At 40.3% G+C, this 27771-nt stretch overlaps 1 protein-coding gene across 1 annotated transcript in view; it reads right to left on the bottom strand.

Annotated features, from left to right (window-relative positions):
* The window catches only part of LOC148903949 (helicase ARIP4-like), a 39816-nt gene that overhangs the window by 9222 nt on the left and 2823 nt on the right, over positions 1–27771 (bottom strand). The window contains 13 exon segments of the mRNA XM_089011619.1: positions 230–448; positions 905–978; positions 981–1081; positions 1505–1643; positions 1767–1970; positions 2046–2242; positions 2466–2599; positions 3323–3505; positions 3588–3802; positions 7173–7340; positions 7569–7702; positions 7819–8062; positions 22440–22630. Coding sequence (XP_088867745.1) covers positions 230–448; positions 905–978; positions 981–1081; positions 1505–1643; positions 1767–1970; positions 2046–2242; positions 2466–2599; positions 3323–3505; positions 3588–3802; positions 7173–7340; positions 7569–7702; positions 7819–8062; positions 22440–22596 — 2169 coding nt within the window. The 5' untranslated portion in view covers positions 22597–22630.

Consider the following 27771-nt stretch of genomic DNA (forward strand, 5'->3'; position numbering starts at 1 on the left):
CAGAATCGCAACCACATAAAGTTATGAGTCAGGCTGATTCAAAAGGCAATGAGTACATTGTATTACTGTCTACTTTTTTGTTATTTAAAAGTACAAAGAGCTTGCTGATCACCTCAGAATTATATCCACTAAAAATTATTGCTATCAAAATAGGGTTCAAGGAAAAAAACAAAAAACAAAAACATCACAAAACGAAAAAATTCTGTCGCCCTCTTTCGCATGTACGTACCCATTCATATGTGATGACCTGATTGGCCCTTTCCTGCAAATGGGTAAGACTCATCCCCCCAATTGGGTTGGGGTTTTCCAAGGGATTTGGCTTCTGTTTGGCTGTAGCGGAACATCGTGGAGGTGCAGTTGAGGTCATATCTTCAAGGTCCAAGTCCTGGTCACTAGCCAGGTTTTCCTTCTGTAAGGCCTCATAGAGCACATCTGGATGGTTCCAAATCTAAAAAAAGAAATCACATTGTGAAGCAACATTAATATACTGTATGAAGCATTTTTTTGCATGAACAATAGATGTTAATCTGATTAAACGTGATATGACATTTTTGACTCCTTGGTATGCAATTCAAATGACACATTTTGTGAATGTACACTATTCATTCCCTCCATTAGGAAGAATACAATACAATACATCCTAATTTATATAGCGCTTTCAAAGCAGCTGCAGCTTCACAAAGTGCTTCACATAATAGTCAACACAAAGCAAAATAATAAACACAACAGGAACGTCAAAACATGGACAGTTAAGCAATCTTATTGACTTTCCCCATGTACTCTATATATTATGTAACAGACAACACCGACTTAAAAATATAGTCATCCTTCCAAAGTTCCTAGCTCAAGCACCTTTGGTATCGAGGCAATTTAAACCAAACGTTCAAAATGTGTTTTGTCTCACCTTGCAGCATACGCAGAAGGCTTTGAGTGGGTTGAGACTGAGCCAGCCGGTGTTTCCTGCCTCTTTGAAGCGGTCATGAACTCCGTGTAGAGCGCCCTTTGGAGTGGAGACAAACGCACCAGGATCACATGTTCCTCCTTAGAGGGAAGCTGGTCTTTCAGCACATCGTGGCCTCGTCTGGAAACACATCGTAATCAGAATATGGTCATTTTGCCAATAAATTAAAAACAAGCATTTGAGATTAATCATTTTTGAGGGTCGGAATTCTGAATTGTCCACACAGATGAATTAATTTCATTTAACATTTGAGGCCTTTTGGTGGTGCTCAGAACAGTTCGATTATTTCATTTAAAATATCCAACGGAATGTTTCTCATACAATTTGAACAACTTTTTCTGCTTCTTTGCAGACTGATGATAACAAGCTCTCTCTCTCTCACATTCCATCTCTCTCCCTCCATCTCTCTCGCTCTCCCTCCCTCTGTCTTCGCCCCCTCTCTCTCCCACCCACCCATCTCTCTCTTTCCTCTCTCTATTTCTTCAGTGAGTTGACAAAAAAGCTCATCACATATGTGAGATAAGTCTCGGGCAGCTGTCTCACCTCTGTACGAAGCCTTCTAGCAGACTGTGCAGGACGTGGCTCCGGTACCTCATTAACTGCATGTCTTGGGGTGTGCTGTCCATGCATTGGCCATTCAGAATGGGACGCTCAAACATGTTACTGAATTCTTGCCGCGAACCTGAAACGTATACATAGACGCTTTGAAAAACAAAACAAAAATGACACATTCTGAGGATCAACTATAAGAAGATAAAGAAAAAAAAGCAGAAGTAATACATTCAAAACAAAATAATTGATTTACCAAGGAAGTTAGGCCGAACAAAGTCAACCATGCACCAGTACTCTATCAGGTTGTTCTGAAGTGGATATCCTGTCAAGACCACGCGGCGCTTGGTTCGAATGTTCTTCAGGGCCTGAGAGGTGCTGGCGTGGCAGTTTTTAATGCGATGGCCCTCATCACAAATCACCACATCAGGACCAGGCCTGGCCAAAGCTCTCTCGATAGCTGGAGGGGCATATTTATCAGTTTAAAATCTTGTTTTAATTCCACCTCTTCCCACCTTCCATTCATTTCCCTTACCTATGCTCAATTTCTGGTGACGGTTCTCCTCATCCAAGTCATGTGCGACAGTCCCTGTAGTTTTCTTGCTCTTCTTCTTTCTCCCGGACGCTAAGTTCTTCTTGAGCGACAAGAGGCGGTACATCTCGTAGCCCATGAGCAGAACACCTCCGTCCTGGGCCCAGTTCTCTACCACCTTGGCCCTGGAGGTGGTGTTTCTGGATAAGCACAGAGAATACTGGACATTTTTTGGGGCTCTCAAACATCAAAAATGGACACCAAAAGTTAAAGGGAGTGGTAATCAGCGCACCTCCCCCATACATATACAATGAAATCAGATGTACAGTGTTGTCACGCCACATTTCAGGTCAAAGGTTTGTCTGTTTAAATAAATAAACAAATAAATAAAAAAGAAAGAAAGAAAAAAAGAAATAAACTAACTTGTGTTCATCGTTGAGGATGTGAACCTTGAAGTTGCGAGGCCTCATCAGACGATGGTCGCTATCATGGGGCAAGTCCCCGGCCTGTGGGACCCACATGTTAAACTCTGCCAGCCAGTTCTGCAAAGTGTTCACCTGCAGGAGAAATCATGCAAGGTTGTTTTATTACATTTGCACCTTTTGCTTCTTATTTTTTACATATGTAAATACATAAATAATACAATAAATATATATACATATATATATTATTTTCCTTTCGGCTTTTCCCTTCAAGGGGTTGCCACATATACATATACATACATATACACACACACACACACACACATACATACATACATACATACATACATACATACATATATATATATATATATATATATACATACATACATACATACATACATACATACATACACACATATATATATATATATATATATATATATATATATATATATATATTATAATATATATAGATATATATATATATATATATATATATATTAAAACATATTTTAAGACAGACAGACAGACAGAGAGAGAGATAGATAGATAGATAGATAGATAGATAGATAGATAGATAGATAGATAGATAGATAGATAGATAGATAGATAGATAGATAGATAGATAGATAGATAGATAGATAGATAGATAGATAGACAGATAGATAGATAGATAGATAGATAGATAGATAGAACAGTCACGATTGCATTCATACCTAAAGGGCCTTCACTGAAACTAAGAAGCATATTTTTGGTAGGTCCGAGGAAATTGGAGAAACCCCACACAAGCAAACCAACATTCAGCTCATCTTATTTCTTGAGTAATATTTAAAAGTGATTCTAGGAGGTACTTACGGGGACAATGGCGAGCACGGTGTGGGCCTTCGTATATCTGAAGAGAACGTCAATGAAGGAGATGACCTGGAGCGTTTTGCCAAGGCCCATGCTATGGGCCAGGATGCAGCCGAACCCGCCGCTGCTGCTGAAACGCTCCACAGACTCCACCAAGTTGTCGTACAGGAAACGAATTCCGCCAATCTGAAATGAATGACACAAACCTAACTAAATTAGTATTTCCTCATTAGAAATAAAAAAATCAAATGAGAGAGTCAATCAGGACCTGGTGAGGTTTGACTGCACGCGCCAGCTGAGGTGCGAGGAAAATATCCGTTTCTGTTGTGGGATGGTTCAAGTTGACCAGTACCCGTCCTTGACCATCCGGACGATTGAAGTCGTCGTTGACGTGCATGCCACTTTGCTCACACTTTATACCATGGCGGGCAGATTTACTGTTGATACTGTCGTCGTCGTCACGTTGGCTCAAATTAATCGAATCTACAAAGAAGAAGCTTTGGCGTGAGGGAGGGAAGACATTTTCGCTGCAATCTAGCTAGAAATTGCATTAAAAATGTCTCTAGTGGATCTATAATTATTTTTTTTTCTCATTCGATTTTGCTAATGGTCATTATTATCCGTTTCCACTTGCTGGCTATGCATATGTGAATAGTGCAAGTATATGTATATAGAAATACAGTAAAGTCTCGTTATATCGATATCGGATATATCGATAGTCCCGGTTATATCGATACTATTTCTATGCACGCACGGAGAAAATTACATGCAAACAGGGTCGGATATATCGATAGTCCCGGTTATATCGATATTTTTTCGGACTCCCTTGAATATCGATATAACGAGACTTTACTGTACATTTAAAACGAGTCTTCTATCATGAAAATGATCACCAAATGCAATGACAATTATGTAACATGAGTGGTACGACATAGAACATATTAACAAAGCGAGACGACCGGTATAGTGGCCAGAGGGACGCAACATCTCAATGAGACGCACCACGGATCTACAGGCATGCGTCCCTCATTCTTTATCACCACCCGCAGTCAAGGTTTCATGAAATAAAATTCATATATCAATGCATGCGTCCATTTTCCAATCCGCTTTATCCTCATAAGGATTGGTGCCGGAGCATATCCCAGCCGTCTTTGGGCAGTAGGCGGGGGAAACACTGAACCGGTTGCCAGCCAATCGCAGCACAATTTCCATCAAATAGGTACAAGAGACAAATCATTCGTTAATGTCTAAACCACAGGTGTCAAAGTCAAGGCCCGCGGGCCAAATCCGGCCCGCCACATCATTTTTTTCGGCCTGCGAAAGCAAATCAAACTTGTTAAATTCCATGATGATTGATAAAATCTGAGCCAAAATTTCATATTTTTGGATGTCAACCACAATAAAAGTCATTATTCTTGACTTCAGATTTGAAAACGAGTTATTCATTAATTTGCTGTGTGCTCTATATTTAATATTTGAAGGGATTTAAACATTCTAATGGGTTCCCCAAATTCATAACAGCCCTCGAGAGGAAACCATAACTACAATGTGGCCCGCGGCAAAAAAATGACTTTGACACCCCTGGTCTAAACAGAGTGATCAATCGTCACAGACTACTGATGGTTTTTAGATTTTGGTTAGTATTTTGTGTATTTCCTGTAGCAATCTATGAACGTAAAGTCCAAAGGTAAACATTTTTGGCATACCGTTACACCTCTAACGATTATTTGTTTCCACTATGTGGTTTCACCGGTACAACAAGCCCCCTGAGGCGACTCATAACTCAAATGTGGTCCTTAATCCAAACCAGTTTGACACCCCTAGTTCAAAACAAACAAAAGCATCTGTCAAAATAAACGCATTTAGATAAATAGTTTAAACAATTTGACCATTTCCTGATGAGGACTAGTAGATACAAACGGGGATGACCAAAGTGACTCCAATAAACTTGTTGCATGTGCGTCCTCATATACCGCCAGTATATGAGAACGATTGTTTGTGTGTCTACAAGACCAACATCCCTATTTAATTCGGAAAAATAAAAAGAACATCAAATGATTGGTATTACACAAGTCTGTGAGAACGTTAAACGAAGACGTGTGTGTGTTTGCGTGCGCGTGTGTGTGCGTACAAAAATAATGGAGGACGAGGGAGACGAAATGAAGCAAGAGAGAAATCTTATATAACTGCAATGAATGTCTGGTTATACAAGTAGGATTAGAGTGGCGGGGGGAGACTGGTTATGCAACCCTAACTAGAAATGTCACCGTGCCACGGTGGTGCACTGCATGTGTGTGTGTGTGTGTGTGTGTGTGTGTGTGTGTGTGTGTGTGTGTGTGTGTGTGTGTGTGTGTGTGTGTGTGTGCGTGCGTCTTCTGGTTCCCAACTCGGATTAGCCAGCTTGATTGCTCTGAACCTGATCTACTTCTCCTATCACTCATCGCATCATCTTACTGCTTTACACACTGCCCCCTTCCTCTTTTGATGCCATTTGCCTTTTATGACTACTGACTCCCCCCCCCCCCTATTCTGTGTGTCACCAACTGAATCAAGTGTGCGTGAAAGCGTATGTACATGTGCTCGTGAGAAAGTGACTCTGTGAATAAAGGAAGTGTACATGATGTAACTTACCTATGATGTACAAAAATAGATAGAATGATTTCCAAAACAGGAACTGGAGCTAGTTTTTACAAAGACAATGACGTGCAGAGAAGTTATTGAACAATGGGCTCGTTACAGTGCCATGCGGTTATAATATGGCGCCCGTTTTGGTGTGAATTTGGTCAGAATCCTGTGTGGCGAAAAGATGCTTGGCACCACATCAATAGAAATATTAATTAATGCTATTAAACTGACTACTTCAGCAATCTGTATTTACGGTATATTTCCGACTTTCTTTCTTGTCGTATCTGTAGAATATTTGATTTATAAGTGATGCAATATGGTTACGTTTTTGATTTATTGAGAATAAAAAACGAACTGTTCATCACTCATAATCGCGATAAATTTAACTAGAAGTGTCGCGGCAGCCAATCGACGTCGACGTTTACCTTCCTACGTCACACACACAGCGTAGACTAGTATTTCGTAAGCTTTTTCCTTTTTCGCACCGCATTCAATTCACCAACCCGTTCTCACACCCCCTTCCAGAATTGATGAAAAGCAATATTGATATCATAATAATAATGCATAAGTAACAAAAACATCCTGTATTTAATCCATCCATTCATCCATTTTCCGTACTGCTTATTCCTCATTAGGGTCGCGGGGGGTGCTGGAGCCTATCTCAGCTGTCTTCAGGCACGAGGCGGGGGACACCCTGAACTGGTTGCCAGCCAATCGCAGGGCACACAAAGACGTACAACAGTCGCTCTCACTCTCACACTTAGGGACAATTTGGAGTGGTCAATCTGCCTGCCATGCATGTTTTTGGAGTGTGGGAGGAAACCGGAGGACCCGGAGAAAACCCACACGGGTCCGGGGAGAACATGCAAACTCCTTTATTTACATAACTGACAAATTAAAATGCCATAAAATACAAATAACGAATAAAAAAAAATCTCGATTATATATATTAAGTCATTATTATGATAATTGGTTTACTTTACAGCTATAAGGCTTAGTTAGCATTATCCCTAATGCCAATAAACACAATGACTTCTTCATTTTCAGAATTTGTCACTTTTTCCGGTTTCCCGACCATTATCCCCCCAAAATTGTCGATTTCATCCAGGGTATCATGGCAACCCCCGCGGATGCATTCTGGCACCTCCCGGGTGTGTGTGTGTGTGTGTTCGCGTGTGTGTGTGGATGTGTGTGCATGTGAACGCACATGTGTCTCGCTCTCTCTGACCTGCTTTGTGTGTGAGCTCAATGGTGGAGGCACATATGTCGGTCTTTACGTCCTGGCATGTGCCGGTGCTACTGGACTCCAGGCAGATGACTTCCTGTCTCATCTCCTGCTGCGACACTGACGACGACGACGGAGATGATGATGATGACACATGCTTTGTTACATCACCTGCACAAAGGCATTGGTAAAATAAGCATAACAGATCAATGCTTTGTGTTCTAAATGTGGTCACACTTCAAAGTTTGTCTGGATTAAAAATAAATACCATAAAAAAATGGTGGTCATCTGGTTTAATATGGATTATAATAATAAATGTAATTTATGAACTCCTTTCAAAACTCTCAAGGACACTGAACAAGTACTGGAAATGAACGGATACGGAAGGCAAGGACACACCGGTTTGATATTCAGGCAGCAGTGGTATGGGGAATTCTTGCTTTCTCTGGTTACCCAGACGTCGCCTTCTCTCAAGCTCCTCCTGCTGAGCGTTTTTGGTGCCCGCTTCCAACTGATGCTCCTTCAGGAACTTCCTACGATGACAAGAGCGGAAACATGACAACTTGACTTCATTCAGTGGACACAAATGTTTGACAAACAGGCTCAATTCTGAATAATCATAAACGTCTCTCTGGTAGAATTTACTTACCGAATGTTCCGTCTCATGTGCGAGGGCTTGGAGCTTCTCTTTCTATTTTGTGTCAGGGTGGAGTGTTGGTGGGTCCTTTGGTCGCAGACCCCAGAATGGGGTCTCGAAACGTGTTTTGAGGGCGCAAGTTTTGTTGGCCTCCCCCCGGAAAATGAGGTAGATGGTGGAGGGGTACGCTGCCATGTTGCCGTTTCACCTCCACGAGCCTCATTTTCGGAGCTGAAGGAGGCACAGTGGGATTGATCTGAGGAACAGAAAAAAGGAAAGAATAGGTAAATAAAAAAAAAAAACAATTAAAAAATAAAATAGGTAAAAAAAACATTAAATAAGAAAAGAAAAGAAAGCAAAATATAATAAAATAAAAAATAAAAGAAAATTAAACAAAACAAAACACAATAAAATAAAATAAAATAAAATAAAATAAAAATAAATAAAATAAGGGGTGTCGGGGGGGGGGTCTACATTGAAACCATAAAATGGTTTGAATTTGAAAATAAATGCAAATCAAAAGCGAACCGTGACGTTGATGCAGTGCATTTCGGAAAACCAACATGTAATATTGAATTCTGGCTGTACTTATTGCGTTCATTTTTTGCCTTTGAAACGTGATTTCACTCTTCATCCTTTTATATTCTTTTTCCTGAGACGGTGTGCCGTGAGATTTTTCGAATGTTAACTCATGTAACCTACGAATGAACTCTTTTTTTCTGATTAAAGAAGAAAGTCAAAGGTTTTTTACGCTGCATTGAGTGTTGATGTAGTCCTAAAACTTAATATCCTGTGGGTCCTGCAATTTGAGTGAAAATGACAAAAACCCTGGCACTGGAGTGGACACATTTTTGAAAATCGTCTGGCAGTGAATGAGTTAAATGGCTGTCTCGGCTTAGTCAAGGTTGGGATAACGTTACCCTCGAGGCTAACTGAGCTTCCACGATCATTTTGAGTGTTTAACACTCACAGTGACACATTCATAAATTAAAATTCCTCCCAAAAGTATCCAGGAGACTGAAATTGTGGACGTTTCTGCTTCGACCAACAACACAGATGGAATCTGCGTTCTCTTTTTCACCTTTCTCATTTTCCCACAATGCTTCTCCCTTTTCATTTGCTCTGCCAAAAACACACTGAACTAGATCGCTGGTTTATGTAAGCGCTGGATCATAAATACGTCCGGATTACGAAATGAAAAGCAGGAAACGCACACAAACACATGCGCTGAGGACAAGCAGTGCCAGGAATCTGCCGGGGATGACGGTGCAGAACGATGGTGTTCTGCCAAACACACGCACAAGTGGCATTGGTCACAGTCACTTTCGATGTTTATGATACCTGATTTAATCAGTTGGGGGACCCACAATATTCACATGATGATAAGAATGTGCGGACAATCCGAGGCGAGATGCCTTGCAAAAAAACGAGCACAAAAACAGCCCTCCTGTCCATGATACATAATCAAAACAATGCGGTCGCTTGAATAACACCAGTCTGTCTCGTGCGTGTGCGTGGGGAGATATTTGAATGGCTGTAGGCACTAGAATTTCTAAACGGTCCTAAAAAGAGATATCCATGGCATAAGTAAAGTTATGTCAAGATGAAAATAATTTCGCAAGGTATTTATTTTTCCAGTAAAGCGGTTTTTATGGCGGTATCAGTAAAACGTTTGGGCAAGGAGCAATTTGTGATATGGCTTCAACATGTTCTTGGATTGACACTTTCAAGTAAGTACGCTCTGATTGACTGAAAAACTAGACTATTTCTTTGTTCTCCGTGTGTACGAGGTTATCGCTTCAGCCAAGGAGACGCGTTTCGTTATCACAGTCTGAGATAGTGGCAGAGACATAACAATGGGTCGGATTATTGAACATATTGCAGAAACATTCCAAATTTCCATTCACCCCTTATTCGAGTACCTGACAGAACAGTGACGTGTGCGCACGCACAAGCACACGCGTGCCCACGCACACACACACACACAGACACATAGTGAACGATGACCTCACTTTCATCTACCCACTCCACTTCCTGTCCTTCTCTTCAGGATCTAACGGTGAGCACTCAGCGAGATGCGGAAGGGAAGGACAGGAAGTGGCGTGGGCAGATAAGAGTGAGGTCATCGTTCAAAACATTGGATGGATGGATGGATAGATGGATGGACAGATGGACAGACATTTTTTGTGTGACAGATGGATGGATAGATAGATAGATAGATAGATAGATAGATAGATAGATAGATAGATAGATAGATAGATAGATAGATAGATAGATAGATAGATAGATAGATAGATAGATAGATAGATAGATAGATAGATAGATAGATAGATAGATAGATAGATAGATAGAATACACACACACAGAAATATGTTTCAACACAGAGAAGAATGGCGGGCTTGGAGACTTGTAGACAAATTGTAATTTATGATATCCAAAGAATGTGAGGCCACAAAATCTGTACTGTGTGTATGTGCTTGTTCGTTCTGGCTGAATGTTATCAGGCTGTTGACTATACGGTGCTAAAAACCTGAACTCACCACCACTCATCCATTTTTAATATGCTGATATTTATATTTGTGTCTTCTACTTTCTTACTTTCACCATTTTGCTGCTTTAAATTGGGAATTTCTCCATTGTGAGATTTTTTTTTTCATTTTATGTGTTTTTGCTAGGGGCGTTTCTGGGAAAAGCGAAATGTCTTCAGCAACCTAAATGTTATGTAAGTACATCTCCGTATATGTTTGGGGTTTACATAACTTCTCGGTAAAGGGCTAAAGGACAAACCACAATTTGTGCTTTTTGTGTGAACATGTGTGAGATAAGTGTCTTTTGCTGAGACGCGTCGGCGCAGGGAGGAAAGGAGAAATGTGACGAGGCAAATGAATTTCATACAGTCTTTGATGATTAACAAAGACTAGTCGCGATGAACTGGCTAGCCATTGAGGCATGTCGAGGTGCTTTTCTTTCCCATTTCCTCAGTGGACACAGTCAAATGTAGCCAATCTTCTGCTTTTCAAAAGTTGATGTCATTGTTCAAGTGTACATTCAGACAATATATGACTAAAGATTGCAATCTGGAGTGGGAGTTTCTTCCGCTGTAAAATACATACGATGATGAGAGCGATCAAAACCGGCCGCTGCCATCACGCTGAATGACACACACACAAAAAAAAAAAAAAAAAAAAAAAATCAGCTACAATATGCTTAGTCAGAAAGTGGCAAATTTTATTCATCCTCATTTTGCTCGCCTGTCTGATTTGATGGGGGGAAGCCCCACCGTGTGCCAGTGGATGGTACTCCACTCCAGTCCACTAGGTGGCAGTACTGTGCATTAAAAATGTGTGCACCATCTTGTGCATGCTGAAAACAGTTGTGCCTGATGGATTTGGTAGATTACCAATGCCTAATCCAAGATTTTAGTATCAAAACATAGTGCCTATTAGGGCCAGACGTGCTAAAATGTGTCCACTCAAAGGCCAGGTTTTATGTCATTTTCACTCAAACAGCAGGATCTACAGGATTTCTAGTTTTAGGACGACATAAACATTCAATGCAGCATAATAAACTTTAGGCTCTTTTCTTTCATCAGAAGAAAAAAAAGAGTTAATTCCTAAATTATACGCATCTGGAGTTGTCTGAGCTTGAAATGGGGGCGGCTGTACAAAGGGAAAATGCTGGCCAGCGCTTTATCGATCCCTGTGTAAGCAAAACCAAAACCCGAACAAGTTCAGTAATGGCGCTCCATGTCATATTTTCACACACTAAACTAAATCATTCCAGGAAAAGGCAAAGAAAAGGACCAGTGCATGATTTTGTGTAATTTAAAATATGTTACATCTACGACAACCCGCTCATACAGACCAACATCTTAAAATTAGCCACGTCGGGTTACAGATGAACGCAAATGTGCCAAAGAGGCCACCGGCGTTCAAACGTTCGCGCCCTGTCTGGCACTTGTGTACGCACGAATGCACACTGTCTTGAGTTCAAATCTCATACAGAACGTTCCTCTCCAACGATGGCGACGCAGAGGGGGACTTGAGTGCGCTTATATAACTGTTGCCGTTGGCTGTTACACAACCACAGACGTGCACGCACACACAAACACATACACACACACACACAGACACACTAACATACCATCTTGACTTTTGACACAATGAAACAGTGGCACATATTGTGTGTGTGTGTGTGTGTGTGTGTGTGTGTGTGTGTGTGTGTGTGTGTGTGTGTGTGTGTGTGTGTGTGTGTGTGTGTGTGTGTGTGTGTGTGTGCACTTTTCTATTACTCGAAGAGATGTCAAGCAATTTATTGATTGCGGTTGTTCTAGCCAACGGATCATTTATATAAAAAGAATTGCATAATAAAATAGAGGCTCACCTAACATGAAGCTGCAAGGTGATTTTAACAGAAGAGAATGGGAAGCTGTTATTACTGTAACCATGACAACCAATGAACACTATTTTAAAAAAGACATTTAAAAAGGACCTGATCCAGCACCATGAAAGGTTAAGTACAACCTGCATCGGGAAGTCCTCTGTAATTACTTTTTAAATTATTTTTTCGCCATATTGAACAGAAATGAGGAATTTCGACATTTTCTATTCGTCAACTTGTATTACGGGTCAGAAATGAAGGACAACAGCGTTCCTATAAAATAATAATCCCGAGCCGTAGGCCTCCAAAATACAACCATTTGCGCTGAACACGAACATTATGACATTAGTAGTTCATTGATGGACATTAGTTGGGGTATTTTTGTTGTTTGTTTGATATAAATTTACATTGGAGCAGGCCTGTTTTGATAAAAATAGATCTGTCGAAGGTTTCCATGCAAAAGAAAGTTTATCAGCCACAACGTTATGAGTGTCTGCATGTTCATCACCTATCATGCTGTCTCATCCGCTTATTGTGTGAGTGTGGATTACTTGTGGCTCTTAGTGATCTGACTAGAAACAGAGTTTGGGGAATGACCTGGAGAATTTGAATCAATAGTAGTTTTGGAGACTCATGATTTATTATTATTTTTTTTTTACTGAATGGAATGTTTCAAGATGATGATGATTACAGTGAAGTGCAGTGTTAGCACAGAACGGTAAATGTTTTTTTTCAGGGTACAAATTGATGCAATGTTTGGTCATTCAAACAGAATTTATGGTAACAATTTTATTATTATTATTATTATTATTATTATAAATAATAATAATAATAATAATAATTTTCATATTCCTTTTTTAACTTTGCTGCTGTGAAATGTAAATGTCTCCACTGCGAGACTAATAAAGCTAAATCCAATCCAATAATACACTTTATTTATATGCGCCTATCAAAACTCTCAAGGACACTTTACAGTTTTTATTTTGAAGATGCCAATACTGTATTTAGCTTGACAGCTATGCAACGCAGCATATTATGAATATACAGTATAAATAAAGGCTTGGGGGGGGGGGGGGGCAACCACAATAAAAAAAAATCATATTTGGATTCAACTGAGCATTGCCGAGAAAGTGTCGGATCTCTCGTCTGTGCCGCACAGACGAGAGACGATTGTCCAGTCTATAAAATCATTTTCTTTTGGACATACCGAGATAAAATGTTTTATGTAACTTGCCTTACGAAAGATAACACACACACACACAGACACTCAAAAAGACACACACCTTGTATAACACCCTGTGCTCAATGAGTTATTAAGACTCCTTTTAATAGTGTGGAAGCAGGTGTGTTACGAAATCCTCCGCAGAGGATGCAAGGGGGAAGGAAGAGACTCCTCAAAAAAACTCAAGAGCAAAAGGTGACAGAAAGACAGCAAAAACATACGATAGAGAGCAGGTGAAGCGACATGGAGCTGTTTGTAGGCCAGTATGTCAAAGCTGCTCTCGGGGAAGAGGATGAGAATGAAAGTGAGTGAGATGAGAGGATCACTGATCTACGCCCGCGACAATATTCAATTGAAAAGGACATTTGGGGTAACATAAGCAGTATTGATCGCAGCCCGTGGTGAAGTCTTATGAAAGCAGTTCAGACTTTATGTGCTCCCTACATTCAACTCAGACATGCACGCTGTTCCGAATAGGACAGCTTGTTCCTTTCTGGCATGCAATTACGGCGAAGCTGAGTCAGGCGCGCAGCACAGATACCTCGGGAGTGCTCTTAAAAAGCATCATTTCCAACTGTGAATATTTCTGAGCCCGACACACTATCAACAATAGGCAGATGCTGACCACACAAGGGAAAGAAAGTAAACGTCATCCATAATGGGTGAAAGTAAAGCAGGGTGTTCTTTCATCCTTTCCTCATGACCACGCGGTAGAAGCAACCACAAAACGCATCGTGTCCTTTTACACTGCACCATAAAAAAATAAAATAAAATAAAACGCTTGACAAAAAAAAAAAAAACATTGTATCAAGTGGGTTACCCCAAACTTTTGTGTGGTCAAAGGAAATGCTGTTACCAAACCACATCACATAACATCCATCTATTTTCTGACATTCTTTATCTTCACAAGGTTTGTGAGGGCGTGATGGACCCTGTCCCATTGAGCTCGAGACACCCTGAACTGGTTTCCACTCAATCACAGGTCACACAAAGACAAACAAATCCCTCTCACAATCTCTCCAAGGGACAACTTGGAGTGTTTAATCAGCCTGCCGTGCATGTTTTGAGGAGGTGGGATGAAACCGCAGTACCTGGAGAAAAAAAACAAACTCCACACATGAAGATAAATTGAACCGGGCTCTTCTGCATGGTGGCGTGTTAACCATTCAACCAGCCATCTGCCCATCAAATAACATCACCATACACAATATCATGTAAATCATCATATCAAACAACATCCTATCCTAGGTTCATGGAAGATTCCAAAAGATTACTCTGTTCATTCATCTAAATTAGACTCAGGTGCCGCCGGATTACTTCTGCGGCCGCCTCGCACGCTTACCCCGCTAACCCACTGGTCTGATGAACCCTGGTTTCCTGCCTTCAAAAGCAACACACTTGCAGCCTGGCCCGAGTCAAACCGCGACAGCCAATCGCGAACGGACATTGTTTCACGTAACCCTAGAAACAGTCCATCAGAGCGTGGTTGACAACACGGGAGGAGAGAGAGCCAGTGCACGTGGGACCAAAACACACACACACAAAAAAAACAACTTGAAACAATGTCTCAAAATGTTATTTTGAAAAATAAGTATGGAACTAGTGATTAGAAGAGAACCAAGAGGGTTAGAGGGAAAGAAATGACAGACGTCGCATGTTTAAGTAGGTATGGATCCAGTGTTACACAACACAGTTAAGTAACTTCATAATTATCAGCCAACATATTTTTCAGTCCTATGGGGTTATTTGAGATGTCAAAGCGGCTTTTAGTACCACCTAGATGACTTTCCCCGCCCCAAAATCTCAGAAATAAGCATTTTTCTAGCCTCGGGATTGCATTGGAATACAGTTAGTTGCATTTACGAAACAGCCGGTTAAAATACAAATGGGGTTTTCTAGTCAAGTCTTCTCCAAGCTTCCTGACATGGAAAAAAAGTCTTTTACCTTTGCATCCCAAGGCAGGAAGACTTTTTTTTTACAAACTTGTTCCATCTCAGTTGTGCGACAGCAATGTGTGTTCCGAGTCACCTACCTGTGAACGACTCGGATTCGTCCAGTAGCAGCATGACTTTGGAGTGAAGAAAAAGGTTACTCTGCTCTTCTTGGCTTTTTCCACCTCTTCTTTACCTCTTTTACCCCCTGCCCAACTCTTGCTTTCAATATCTTGACCTGCTCCACCGTAGGCACAGCGAGAAGTGTGGAGAAAGCCAACAAGAGTCGTGATTGTTGCTCCGCCACGTTTTGTTTGACGCCGAGCCTGTCTATCGCACTACTGCCACAGTGACTGACTGACTCACTGACTACCGGCTGGCCCGCTCTGTGTGCCGTTTTCAAGAACAATGTCAACATGAGGCAAAGGCGGAAAGGAGGGCCGGCAGCTGAACGACTTACATAACCCCTCATGCTGAATGCGGGGCCCTGTGAAGGGGGTACCACGAAGGGCGACCGCGCATCTTATTTGACCCGCCACACACCTCAAGACGGAAAGAAACATCAGCGCATTCAAGTCTTAATTTAAAGGACAACCGACATCTCCGGACAAGTTGTGTCCATAATTTGTAATTTGCGCTGAATATTCCGGAAGTCTTGTTTTTGAGTTGGTGACGAGTCCTCACGTTACGTCACTGAAGGAACGCCCCTGACCGAAAAAAAATTGTAGCAGTCCTTCCATCACGTCAATGCATTTTACTGTACTTGTTTGGTCTGAAAACTTCATGTTGCACCAAAAAGAGGCAGAAGAGGGCAACAAAGCTCCATGTAAGGAATTAATCAGCCTGTGGAAACGGGCTGATTAATTCCTTACACGGAGCTTTGTCGCCATTTTCTGCCTCTTTTTGGTGCTACATTTCCCGCCTCCCGATACCTCAAAATGGCACCGAATAAATTATTTAATCGATTGCAAACATGTATGCTTTCCTATTCAGAACTATTTGAATCACATTCATAACTGGATGAGTAACAAGAAAGCATATTCTCTAAATCTGAAGCCATTGTTTTGATTCTCCAGCAAGGCAAGATGTCTTGGGTTGACGCATTACCTTCTAAAACTGGCCACTTCCGGGTTGATTTTTTTGTGTGCAGATTTTGGACACTTTAAGTCATTTTTATTGGTGTTTTGCATTTGACTAAAAATATCATACTGCGTGTTTTGGGTATTTTAGATGCCATAAAACGTTTTTCTGATGTCAGCTAGGAAACAAAAAAGTGATGTCGGTTGTCCTTTAAAGGTACAGAAAGTAACATCATTATTCGTAGAGAAAGGACGTACAAGTATTTTCTGGATTGCTGGAAATAATTTGTGGGTAATATATTACCTACCGGTATATAAAAAAAATATTTATTTGTGTGAAAATGCAATATAATCATAATAATAATTATTGTTATTATGAATTGGTATTATTATTAGTATTAATTATTAAGTATTATTTTTATTATTATGATCGATAATAATACAGTTAGTGCAAATATATATTAGTGACATTAATAATTATTATTACTTGTATTCTTATTGATTATAATACAAATAGTGATATTATTATTGCAAATAATAATAAATAATAATAATCATCATCATCATCATCATCATGAATTACAAATTAAACTGTAGCAGTGGCAACCATTCCACCACACACATATCTGTTACCAGCAGCACTGAAGTAGACCGGAATTTGTATCTGCTCAAATTAACATTCTTAGTAATAATAATAATAATAATAATAATAATAATAAATTTTCACTCCTCTGACATATCTGTGCATCTTGCTCAGTTTGCTCAGTGCACTGCTGCCAGCACAATACAATACAATACAATACAATACAATACAATACAATACAATACAATACAATACATATTGATTTATATAGCGCTTCAACAACAGCTGAAGCTGTAACAAAGCGCTTACCACGGACAACTATCACATACGGGACATAAAGCAGTCAAAGATAGTAGAAAGAACCAGGGAGTAAAACGTCCGGGCAAAAGGCCATTGGGACAATTCTAAAAGCACAGGTCGCTGAAAGACGCCCGAACCTGCCGCAAGCCGCAAACCTCCCGAGCTGGATTGCTCTTCCTCCTGCTGCTCTCAATACCCCCCCCCCCCCTCCGCCCCATTTCCATGGCATACTGACACAGGGAGCATCCCCGCCCACTCCAGAGCTGCCTTCGGTAACAAGGTTAAGGGTTCAACTGGAAACATGGTAAAACTGAATCATGATCTTGTTTGATCGACTTTGTAAGATTTGTCTTTCTGATAAGACACAACTCCACTCTTCTGTAAGTGCATGTTTAAAAAAAAGTATAGTGGTAATAACCAGCAAAAATATTAACATGCATTGTGTTAGGGCAATTCGCCGATGACCCTAACATATTGGGCGCCATTTTCATGTTCAAGTCCCCACATATGACTGTCAATTACTAATCATAAATTAGTCCCTGATTGCCTGCAGCCAAGTCTTGGCAGTAAAGACGTGACATAGGTGTGACAATGCTTGTAAGGAAGAGTGAGGAAAATGAGGGACGGCAGGGAAACTGAGTTACATTTGGACGCACGGATCGGCTGCTAAGAGGAGATGCACTTTTTTTCTCATTGCCAAATTTGAAGGACAACCGACGTCTCCAAACAAGTTGCTATGCGCTTACTTGACTCCTTATTTTCACACAGATTGGAACACAACTTGCAAGGCCCCATGCATACAATGTACACACACATACATGAACTGTGTGCAATGCAGTTAGGGGGAGGGGCAGCCGAACCAGAAAGCAGAGGAAGAGGCGGTGACGCCAGCAAAGTGAGGGGCTTTGTGGAGGGGGGAGTGGACTGGCTGGTAAGTCAGTACAGCACACATGTTCACCTTTGCCACACTAGCACAATTCTTGTAGCCCCACCTCCAAGAGGTTGGGCTCACATTTCAGTTTATGACGGTGGAAACACACACATATACACATGTACACACACGCACGCACCCACCCAAAATATGATAATAAACATAATTTCTGATTTTATCTGTATTTGTGTTGTGGTTTTTTTTCCACATTATTTGAATTAGTTTTAGTGCAATTAATCGACAGTAATGCGCAAAAACTATTCCATGATATTTTTTTATCCCATGATGATCATGATGTGGTTAAGTAGAATGTCAGTCAGTGAGTGCAGTGAGGCCTCAAGAGAGGGCGAACTGACTGGAAAGATCCCAAAACAAGCATTCAGAGTGTTGTGCTTATGTTCATTCGCGAGCTCATAACTTGTTCTTGGAAGATGACTACCAGAAGTTTGATACCATTATGATTTTGTGAGGGTGGGCTGAAGAAACTAACCCCACTGCAAACACTTGTGGAAAAGACAAAACATTGCCAGAGGAGATGGCCAACGCTTTATCGGTACCCAGGCATGAAAAAACGAATACATTCGGGAATGGTAGTGAATGAGTTAACTTTGCCCCAAAGGCAGTAAAAACGTTTCCTGATGAACTTTGCAATCCCTTTTTTCGAATAAATGCAATGTTGAAGTGTTTTTTTTAACAAGTTGGACCACGTTAAAGCTAAATTATTGATCCCACAAACCAAAAAACGACACTCAGGGGTGAAAGATGACCACCTGGGATACAGTAAATACACTAAAGCATGACGGCGATGAAAGTGACTCAACGGTATGAGTAAGCATTTCTGTAAATTTGGTAACACCTCTCCATCCCTCCGTCCCCCCTCATCTCCACTCGACGCTCAGATGGTGTGACCTGGTCGTCTGCTGTGCCAGTATGTAGACCAACTGGTGTGACTGTATCACCTCCCACTCATCACCCAGCGGAGTTCTTCATCAACGTACATACAGTACATGCCCTCAGTATTGAAAAACTGATACCAGTTGCAGGATCTGGCACGCAATTCAGAAGATTGGTAACAAAGCACGACATCATTACAGGAGGTCAGCTACCTAAACTGGACTGATGTCCAGTCTATCCATCCATCCATTTTCCAGACAACTTAATCCCCAGGAGGGCGGCGGGGGGTGCTGGAGCCTATTCCAGCCATTTTCGGGCACTCGGCGTGGGACACCCTAGAGGTCGCTGCTGATGTCACTAATAATTGTTCTTTCACCTGACTAACAATTCCAGCTCACGTTTCATAACCCATTCTGAACCCAGTTGGGGCGCTGCTATTCATTGCTCAAATAATCAATGTACTATAACAACGCACACTCTGAGTCAAAATTGGATTTTCACTTCAACTAAAGCCACAAAAAAAGCAACGAAAACGTGTTGGGTGCTCCCAAAAACAAATTGTCAATAATTAATAACCATAAAGTTGGTTAAGTAAAATTGCCTAGAATGTATTTCGCCAATGAAAAATTAACGTTCAAGAGGGATAAAATAATTTCCCCAATCAATGTTTACTCCTCCCAAATTCCTTTGAGACCAAGTCAGGATCATTTTTTTTTTTTTTGCATCCGTGACTGAATGCTAAGTATCAGGTCAATCAAACTGGACAAACATCACGACTCACCAAAAGCAACAGGTGTCCATAACACAGTGGGAGGAAAACATGTTGTGCTCACTCACTCAGAATGCAAAAAAAAAACAAAACAAAAAAAACAGAGAGATGCTGTTCACGCCTGCACATTGGCAGAGGAGCAACACGCTAATTAGCACACTCACCTCCTGGTCCTCTGCATGTCTGTGTGTGTGTGTGCGTGTGTGTGTGTGCACGCACCCGTTGTGGGACCTTATGAAAGAATGACTAAACCAACTGGCAACTGTGCCAAGAACCCATGACACACACCATCTCTTCACACACCGAAAGGAACACAATGTTTGTGACACACACACACACACACGCACGCACGCACACACGCACGCACGCACATGCACGCACATGCACGCACGCACACACTTAAAAAAAAATACAGAATTTCAGCTTTAAAGTACTTTTTAGAGCACGGTATTAGGAAAAAAAATGAAAATGAACATAGCATCACATTAAATATAAATATAATTACATTTATTAAAATTAAATATATCTGATGTCAGAAGACATCCACAACGTGTTTTTTGGTACTGTGACTTATCTGAGGAAGGCTAATATGATATCACATTTATGAGAGCTTATATTTATATAAACCATTGACATCACATTTTCATTTAATGCTTTCGAGAGAGAAACATTTGAAACCAGTGGAAATAAAATGTGTGTTTACCAATTCTTTAGACTCGGTCCTGTTCCAGATAAAAATTGCCGACATTAAGTACACTGTATGCAAAGAATTTTGAAAAGAAATTGATGTTCATAAAATTGCATTATTTGACAGATTCCGTGCCAAAAATTGAAGTTATGATTATTAAAAAGGTGTGAAAATGAACTGATTTCTGGCCAGTGTCCTAATGCAAAATCAATTAGGGTTTAGTTGTTACTTTCTTTTGTAAAATGTGATTTTCAAACTTTCATAACCTCTTTATTTCCCACCTCCTTTTGAAAAAGAAACTCCATCAATGGAAAGCTTTCTCAACACCGAAACAAAACACATTCAACAATGATGATAATTATTCATAGTTAACTCAGATAACAATTACGTAGTTAGTTTGGCATTTACAGTTACTCCATAACACAGGAGGAAACTCTCAGAATTAAAAAAAATCATTATACAGTAAATGGGGAAAGTACAAGAAATACTGCATTTTCATTATTAGTTATTTTCAACATAAAATAATTTGTGATGTTTTGTGATTGATTTCCTGTCTTAAAATGTGATTTTTGGTAGAATTTTTGTCACCAATATTTTTTACTGTTCTCCATCGAATTGTGTGTTTGTTGTTGTGTTCAAAATGGAGATGTTGAACCAAGGAGAAAAAAACTTTGGTTGGGGGCGGCATGGTGAGCTGTCATGGCAACGGCAGGACAGACGCAAGAGACGATGGCGGGTGGCGATGATGTCACAAGAAGAAAATAGATGTGCCATGTCACCAAGGGAGAAAATGTAAATGAGATATCTAACATACAAACACTCCCAAGCCGCGAAGGAAACTAGCAACCTTCAACCTGCTGATCTATGATGAGTTATCAATTAAGAAAAATATTGTCTTTATTTAACTTTACTGTCTTTGCCATTGAGAATTTTTTTTGAGATATAAATTGGAACTAGACCCCTCGACTTATAAATATTCTAATGACGCACAATAGCGGACGGATGCTATTTAATGATCATTAACTCTGTGCGTAACTCATCGCACAGCAAAAGCTGTTTTGCAAGATACACCACAAAAACGCGGTATCCAACAGTCTGGATGAACCATGACGAGGTTTTCTTCAACAATTAGGAGGCCTGGATACAAATATGACTCATCTACTAGAACCAATAGATGATTCATTGATTTACATAATACAGTAAAGTCTCGTTATATCGATATTCTCGGGAGTAGGAAAAAATATCGATATAACCGGACTATCGATATAAATCCGATCCTGCGGGCATGTAATTTTCTCCTTGAGTTCATAGACATAGTATCGTAATAAGCAGTACTATCGATATAACCGATATCGATATAACAAGTCTTTACTGTATATTGTGAAGAAGAGGAGTTCACTGGAGTTTTTTTGGAATAGGTAACACAGTCTGCTTGCAAACAATTACCAGTATACAAACGCGAGCTAGTAAGATTTACCAAATTATGGTAAAATCGGTGCATTTCATAGAGGTTCCCAGGTGTACCATGTGGATGCTTGGTTCCCATTGGTTCCCATGTAACTTGAAACTTGCTGCTGTGATTTGTTTCCAAAATAACACCAAACTCAAAACAGATGTCACGCATGAGATCATACGGTACCTCCCGGCAGCTCAGTTCAGCCAGAAATCAAAGGGTGAACTTTGTGCGAGTGTTTCCTTTTCCATTTTTGGCACTTGGCACTCAAAGAAAAAAACGCTAGCAGTTAGACACAACCATGGGAGCTATCGCTAATTATTCAAGTCAGCCGTGATTGTTTTCCCAGCCTTAGTATTAGAGTGTAGAGCTCATAAAAATGAAAATTATCTCTTGTACTCACCCGGTATCTCACCGTCTTCATGATCTTCATCATCATCCTCATCGCCGTCGTCATCATCATCACTGTCATCCTCTGCCTCTTCATCAGTAATGTGGCAGATTTCTGGCAGGCCTGCGGACCCATTCAATTGCCGCTGCTGCTCCTCTTCATCGGACATCCTGTTGTGTTACCCCTGCATCGTCGCAAGCTGCCTGAAAGAAGGTGGCATGGTATTGGCCGTCTGTTTGTATCCATACATCTACTTATCAAAGATGATGAACAGTTTTTGGTAGACGAGCTGCTTCGTGATTGGGCAGAGATGAGACAATAATGGAGGAAAGGTGCTCTTCAGAGTTTCTCGGGCACTTTAAAAGCTCTCTCGGCTGAAGGATAATGACTCTCTCAGGTTTTTCTCAATAATGTGGTTGTAATCTTTGTCGGTCAGCCTCGATGACAATGCTCATACCCAGACATGGAAAAAACTAACTATTCTGGGGCACTCAAGAAGGCTATATACCGAGGAACATTATACTCCATTGTCTAATGTGCTTTTTGTGGAAATGAACATATTTGTCTGGTGTTCATCATAAAATGCTCTGAGTGAGTTAACAATAGGTTAAAAGCAGAATCGCACTGCTTGGTGTTACTTGAAAGTTAATACGTTGGATAATGATAGAACGATTTTAGATGCACATTCTTAAACATCCAATGTTACTTATTTTCTACTCATTTGTATTTGTCTAGTTTAGTCTAAGTTGTTTCTTAGACTTCTGGGTTAAACAAACAGAAATGGCATTATGCAATCGTGTTTGCCTCTCCATGAACGATCACTTCGCACCCAATAACCAATCACAATTCTATATTTAGCAACAAATAACAAAAAGGGAACAACTCAATGGCCATCGCCCTCATAACAGAGTACGTAGTGCGCAACACACCCGTATGTTTTTCCTGGCACGGGTCATGTCATAAAGCGCCGAATTCTACGATGGAATGTTTGCATCGCACATGCGCAAATGTAGTCAGAGACAACGAAAGCAAAGTGGAGAAGAAAACATTCACATCTCATTATGCCCCATTTGCATCTTAGTTCATGCGCCTAACTGTGAAGCAAAATAAATTATCATTTTTCTTTTGACTTGAAAGAACAAAACTTCTAAAGTCAAGTCAACGCACAAAGTGACACGCAACAGCCAAATAAGAATGTTCTTATCAACGTTAGCTTACAGATGTTTGTTCCTAATGTTGTACGAAGACCCCTTTCTGACAGAAAAAAAGGACACATTGTAGCAGTCCTTCCATCACGTCAATGCATTTTGCTGTACTTTGGTTTGAAAACTTCATGTAGGACCAAAAAGAGGCAGAAGAGGGCGACAAAGCTCCATGTAAGGAATTAATCAGCCTGTGGAAACGGGCTGATTAATTCCTAACACTGCTTTGTCGCCATTTTTTGCCTTTTTTGGGTGCAACATTTCCCACCCATGATGCCTCAAAATGACACGGAATAAATTCTTTAATCGATTGCAAACATGTATGCTTTCTTTTTCAGAACTATTTGAATCATATTCCTAACTGGATGAGTAACAAGAAAGCATATTCTCCGAATCTGAAGCCATTGTTTTGATTCTCCAGCAAGGCAAGACGTCTTGGGGTGACATCACGAACAAGGGGGCGGGACCTTCTGAAACTGGCCACTTCCGGGTTAATTTTTTTGCAGATTTTGGACACTTTAAGTCATTTTATTGGTGTTTTGCATTTGACTAAAAATATCATACTGCGTGTGTTGGGTATTTTAGATGCTATAAAACGTTTTTCTGATGTCAGCTAAGAAACAAAAAAGTGATGTCTGTTGGTTTTGGGAGGAAGGTAAGCATCCCAGGGAGAAAATGCTAACTCCACACGAGAAGGTCTGAGCTGAGTGTCATACCACGACTTCTTGACTGTGAGCCAGAGGGTGCCGCCCTTGTGAGGTCAGACAGCAATTTAATATGGATGAGATCACAGGAGAAGGACTACAGGGCAAATAAGATTAACAGATATGAGGGTGGGGCTTTGATAGCGAAGCAGGGGTGAGGGAGTAAGGAAGGGACACTCTGGTCTCTCGGTCCCCTGGCCAAAATAAAAACACACTGCCATGGGAAAGTGAGGGAGGTGCTAGAGCGGACCACAAATAATTCAGCAGGATTAGACGAGAATGACGGCTGAGTTTCTGATGAAAAGTTGCATTGAGGCTGTAAAAATCCAAGTTTGCCAACAATAAATCTACTATATAAAACATGAGTAAGAATTAGTTTGTACAATGAGTGCTATTTGAAATCAATGTTCATTAGACTGCCCTCCAGAAGATATATGGACTTGTTTTTTTTTTTGCACTACCATATTCAGCCATTAATAGTGGCCGAAACATGTCAGGTATTTATTTGAACACCTACACTGTCTGTAAGTAAAGAATCTGCTCAACATTAAAACAAATAGGTCTTTAAGAATGATGAAATGTAATAATTTGAAGTTTATACTTTTTGTAAACTTTGAGGCATATTGCCTTTTTGACACGTGCTTCCTGTTTGACATTCCCAACGTTAAAGGACAACCGACGCCTCCGGACAAGTTGTGTCCATAATTTGTAAAATCACTTCAAATGACATCTACGGAGCGTATTTTACAAAGATTCCACAGCATATAGCTAGATCTTACGTTGTAAGACTCGCGCTGAATATTCAGGAAGTCTTGTTTTCGAGTTTATAACGATGCCTGAAATCAGCCCATTTCCAACGGAGCTCGGCACCATCTTGTGCATTTTCTGGGAGCTACATTGGAGTCCAGACGGCTCGAATTGATACGGAAGGACATCTTTAATCGATTGCAAACATTTATGCTTTCCTCTTCAGGATTTTTTAAATCATATTCATAACTCGATGAGTAACAAGAAAGCATCTTCTCTGAATCTAAAGCCATTGTTTTGATTCTAGAGCAAGGCAAGACGTCCTGGTGTGACGTCATGAACAAGGGGGCGGGACCTTCCAAGGTCATTTTGAAGTATTTTTGGGACACTATCAGTAATTTTTATTGGTGTTTTACATTTGACTAAAAATATCAGCCTTTGTGTTTTAGGTATTTTAGATGCTAAAAAACGTCTTTCTGATGTCAATTGGGAAACAAAAAAATGGTGTCGATTGTCCTTTAAGGCTCCTCACTGTAGTACATAAAGTTACTTAATGAAGTGTTCATGTTTTGTTAAAAAAAAGGAGATATTCACCTTCTGAGCAAACAAGGTGAAAAGTATGAAAGAGAAAATGAAATAAATCAAATGATTGATGAGGGGGGGTGAACACAGCTGCTTGCATAAGAGCACTTACATAAGATCTGGCTAATAATGTCACTGTTCAGCTTACTCGAAAATAAAGTTATATAAGGTGTGTGTGTCAAAATACAAGGATGTGCCGCCACAAGTAATTGGCCACCATGAATGTTCTCATTTTATTCATTTTCCCTTCCTGTACCTTCCCAGGTTACGCTGGAAGAACACTCGAAGGTGGAGCTTGACTAGGTCAAAAATACCAGATTGTATCTCGGTAAAAAAATCAACAACAAAATCTCTAAATTACGCAGGAAACCTTCAGTAATTGTGAGCTTGAATCCAAGAAGACCTCAGCAGCGACCCTTTGAAATCTCTTTTCATGAATCCCCCATTTATTTCCCCCTTCCGATATTATTTGGACAACGCTTGCATCCAGAGTAAATGGACACGCCCCACAACAGTCCATTCAAGAACCTCATACATCTGAATTGACGTTCATGAAATGAAGGCATTGTATAACAAGGACTGATGTATTAGGTTGGCTTAGAGCTTTCAAATCACGTCCAATGGCTTGTGTAATACAATTACACAATGGTAGAGCCCCTGCTGGTGTTGATATACATATGCCAGCAAAAAGGACTCAAAGTGAATTATTTTGTTACAATGTACATGTGAGAGCAGAGGCCACAAATTCTGCGATGTGAGGTCCTGAATAGTTATTGTATTTTATAGTGTAGTCTGTGTAAGGACTAATATGGACTAATATGACTCATAGGAGGACTCATGACTTGATTTGAGTCAGACTCGAGTTGCTATTTTTAGGATTTGCGACATGCTAGCTAAAAAATTGGGAATGACTTGACTTGGGACTTGGTATCTAAATGACATGACTTGACCAAGGCTTGAACTACATGACCTGGTAAGCCATCTTATTTGTAGTGTACTTTAAAACATGCGTTTTAATACATTTTAATTTATTTTAAAAAGGGAGCTAAGTAAGAAGGAAAAAATAGAGGGTTTAATAATAAAATATAATAATAATAATAATAATAATAATAATAATAATAATAATAATAATAATACATTTCATTTATAAGCGCCTTTCAAAACTCTCAAGGTCACTTTTCAGTCACATGATACATTTTTCTGTGGGTGAGCAGCGGCAGCCACATGCGCCAGCGTTCACTCAACCCGGATGGAACGTCATATTTTCAATTTGCGAATAAATTCGTGAATGAGTTAAATTAGGGTAAAAAAAATCAAGTACATTAGCATACCAAACAGTTGGCAAATAACTGCATTATCCATAATTACAATGGATTTTTTTACAGTGTATTTTTCAGCATATTTTTCTATATTTGACCAAAGATGCACTAAAAGTATCTGACCAAGAAAATCTGAATAAACCCACTACCTGCTGTGTCTATTTTGAAAACGCAGTCAGCCCTTTAAATACGTTTACCTTTGAACCTGCAAAGACGTACACATTCATGTCGGATTTACCTGCATTAAAGCATACGCAACATACATGCATGCACGCGAACATGCACATGCACACACGTGGCCTGGATCAGTGAAAAACGCTGACCTGCATCGACTTGCTTCAGAGGATATTTTTAACCCAGACGTCTTCTAATCCATACAAATGAGTCGTTTACGTCGCAAAAGATGGCTCGATTTCCCTTAACATACAGAAATGGCCCTTCATTTACAGCACAGAGGCCAATGCATCATACATTGTCCTTTAGTTATCATGCAAGAAATAAATTAATCTAAAAAAAAAAAAGGTAGTAACACATATGTGTTGATTTTCTATTCAAAAATCAGCATTGTGAAAGATGACTGAGCGGCAGGTAAAGCCAAGGCCATTCCGCAGTGGGGGAGGGCTAGGAAATCAGTGAAATAAGATCCTGCTGATTGGACTCTTCTGGCAGCCTTCCAGCCAATCGCTACTGATTGTGGGGGTTCATGGAGGTTGTAAGGGTACACAAGTAGGGGAAGGTTTCTGCAATAGGTGTTTATTAACTCATAGAAGGGGGAGCTGATCATTTCTGT

This window comes from Hippocampus bargibanti, linkage group LG01 (genome assembly GCF_051943395.1).
Source record: "Hippocampus bargibanti isolate YZ-2025 linkage group LG01, ASM5194339v1, whole genome shotgun sequence".
NCBI classification, from domain to species: Eukaryota; Metazoa; Chordata; class Actinopteri; order Syngnathiformes; family Syngnathidae; genus Hippocampus; species Hippocampus bargibanti.